The sequence below is a fragment of the Charadrius vociferus genome, unplaced genomic scaffold (genome assembly GCF_000708025.1).
Source record: "Charadrius vociferus isolate BGI_N301 unplaced genomic scaffold, ASM70802v2 scaffold688, whole genome shotgun sequence".
NCBI classification, from domain to species: domain Eukaryota; kingdom Metazoa; phylum Chordata; class Aves; order Charadriiformes; family Charadriidae; genus Charadrius; species Charadrius vociferus.
The window spans coordinates 982-1,941 of NW_009649462.1; the positions used below are offsets into that span (position 1 = coordinate 982).

At 46.7% G+C, this 960-nt stretch overlaps 1 protein-coding gene across 1 annotated transcript in view; it reads right to left on the minus strand.

The window, feature by feature from the left end:
• Nucleotides 1-902: 902 nt before the first annotated feature.
• LOC104290668 (ATP synthase subunit alpha, mitochondrial) overlaps nucleotides 903-960 on the minus strand; it is a gene marked incomplete at its 5' end in the record, with an annotated part of 7,421 nt that continues 7,363 nt past the window's right edge. The window contains one exon of the mRNA XM_009889792.1: nucleotides 903-960. This exon is cut by the window's right edge and continues 17 nt beyond it. Coding sequence (XP_009888094.1) covers nucleotides 903-960 — 58 coding nt within the window.

The following is a 960-nucleotide window of genomic DNA, read 5'->3' on the forward strand; positions in this document are numbered from 1 at the left end:
GCAATAGTGAGGCCAGCAGGACTGAGGCAGTGATTGTCCTGCTGTACACAGCACTGTTAAGGCCCCACCTCAAGTACCATGTTCAGTTTTGGGTCCCTCACTACAAGACAGACATTGTTGCCATTCTCCAGCACCTCAAAGCTGCTGAAGGGTCTGGAGAACAAGTCTTATGAGGAGCAGCAGAGGGAACTGGGGTTTAGTCTGGAAAAGAAGACACTGAGGGGAGGCCTTATCACTCTCTACAACTACGTGGAAGGAGGTTGTACAGAGGTGGGGGTCAGTCTCTTCTCCCAAGTAACAAGCAACAAGACAAGAGGAAATGGCCTCAAACTACACCAGGGTAGGTTTACACGGGATAGATTTCTTCACCAAAAGAGCAGTTAAGCATTGGAACAGGCTGCCCAGGGAAGTGGTGAAACTACCATCCTGGAGGTATTTAAAAGATGGGTAGTCATGGTGCTTAGGGACATGGTTTAGTGGTGGTTTTGGTAGTGTTAGGTTGATGGTTGGACTTGATGATCTTAAAGGCCCCTTCCAACCTAGACAATTCTATGACCCTCAGCCCTGTCTGGATGGGAACTGCAGTTTGTGCCACAGAATCCAGCTGCCACCCCGCCTCATTCTTGCAAGGGGAGTTTGATCTACCCAACAGTTAAGATGCTCCCTGATTTTTCAGAGTTTCCCCTGGCCACACGCTCTCTAAAGAGTTTAGCTCTGTGTATTTAAGGCCATGTGGTGCTCAAGTAGCCAGCCAGAAAGGCAATAATTTAGAACAGAATATACAAGCCTTTTTACATGGAAACTTTTATTCTCATCCAATTTGCACATACTTTTAAGTCTTTGCGGGAGCAGGAGCACGGGATCACAAAAACAGCCTGGTCTGTTGGAACAGTTTTAAGAGTTTATGCCTCAAAAGTAGCCAAGAAACTTGTGACTATTTCCTTCAACTTAGCTTCTGTC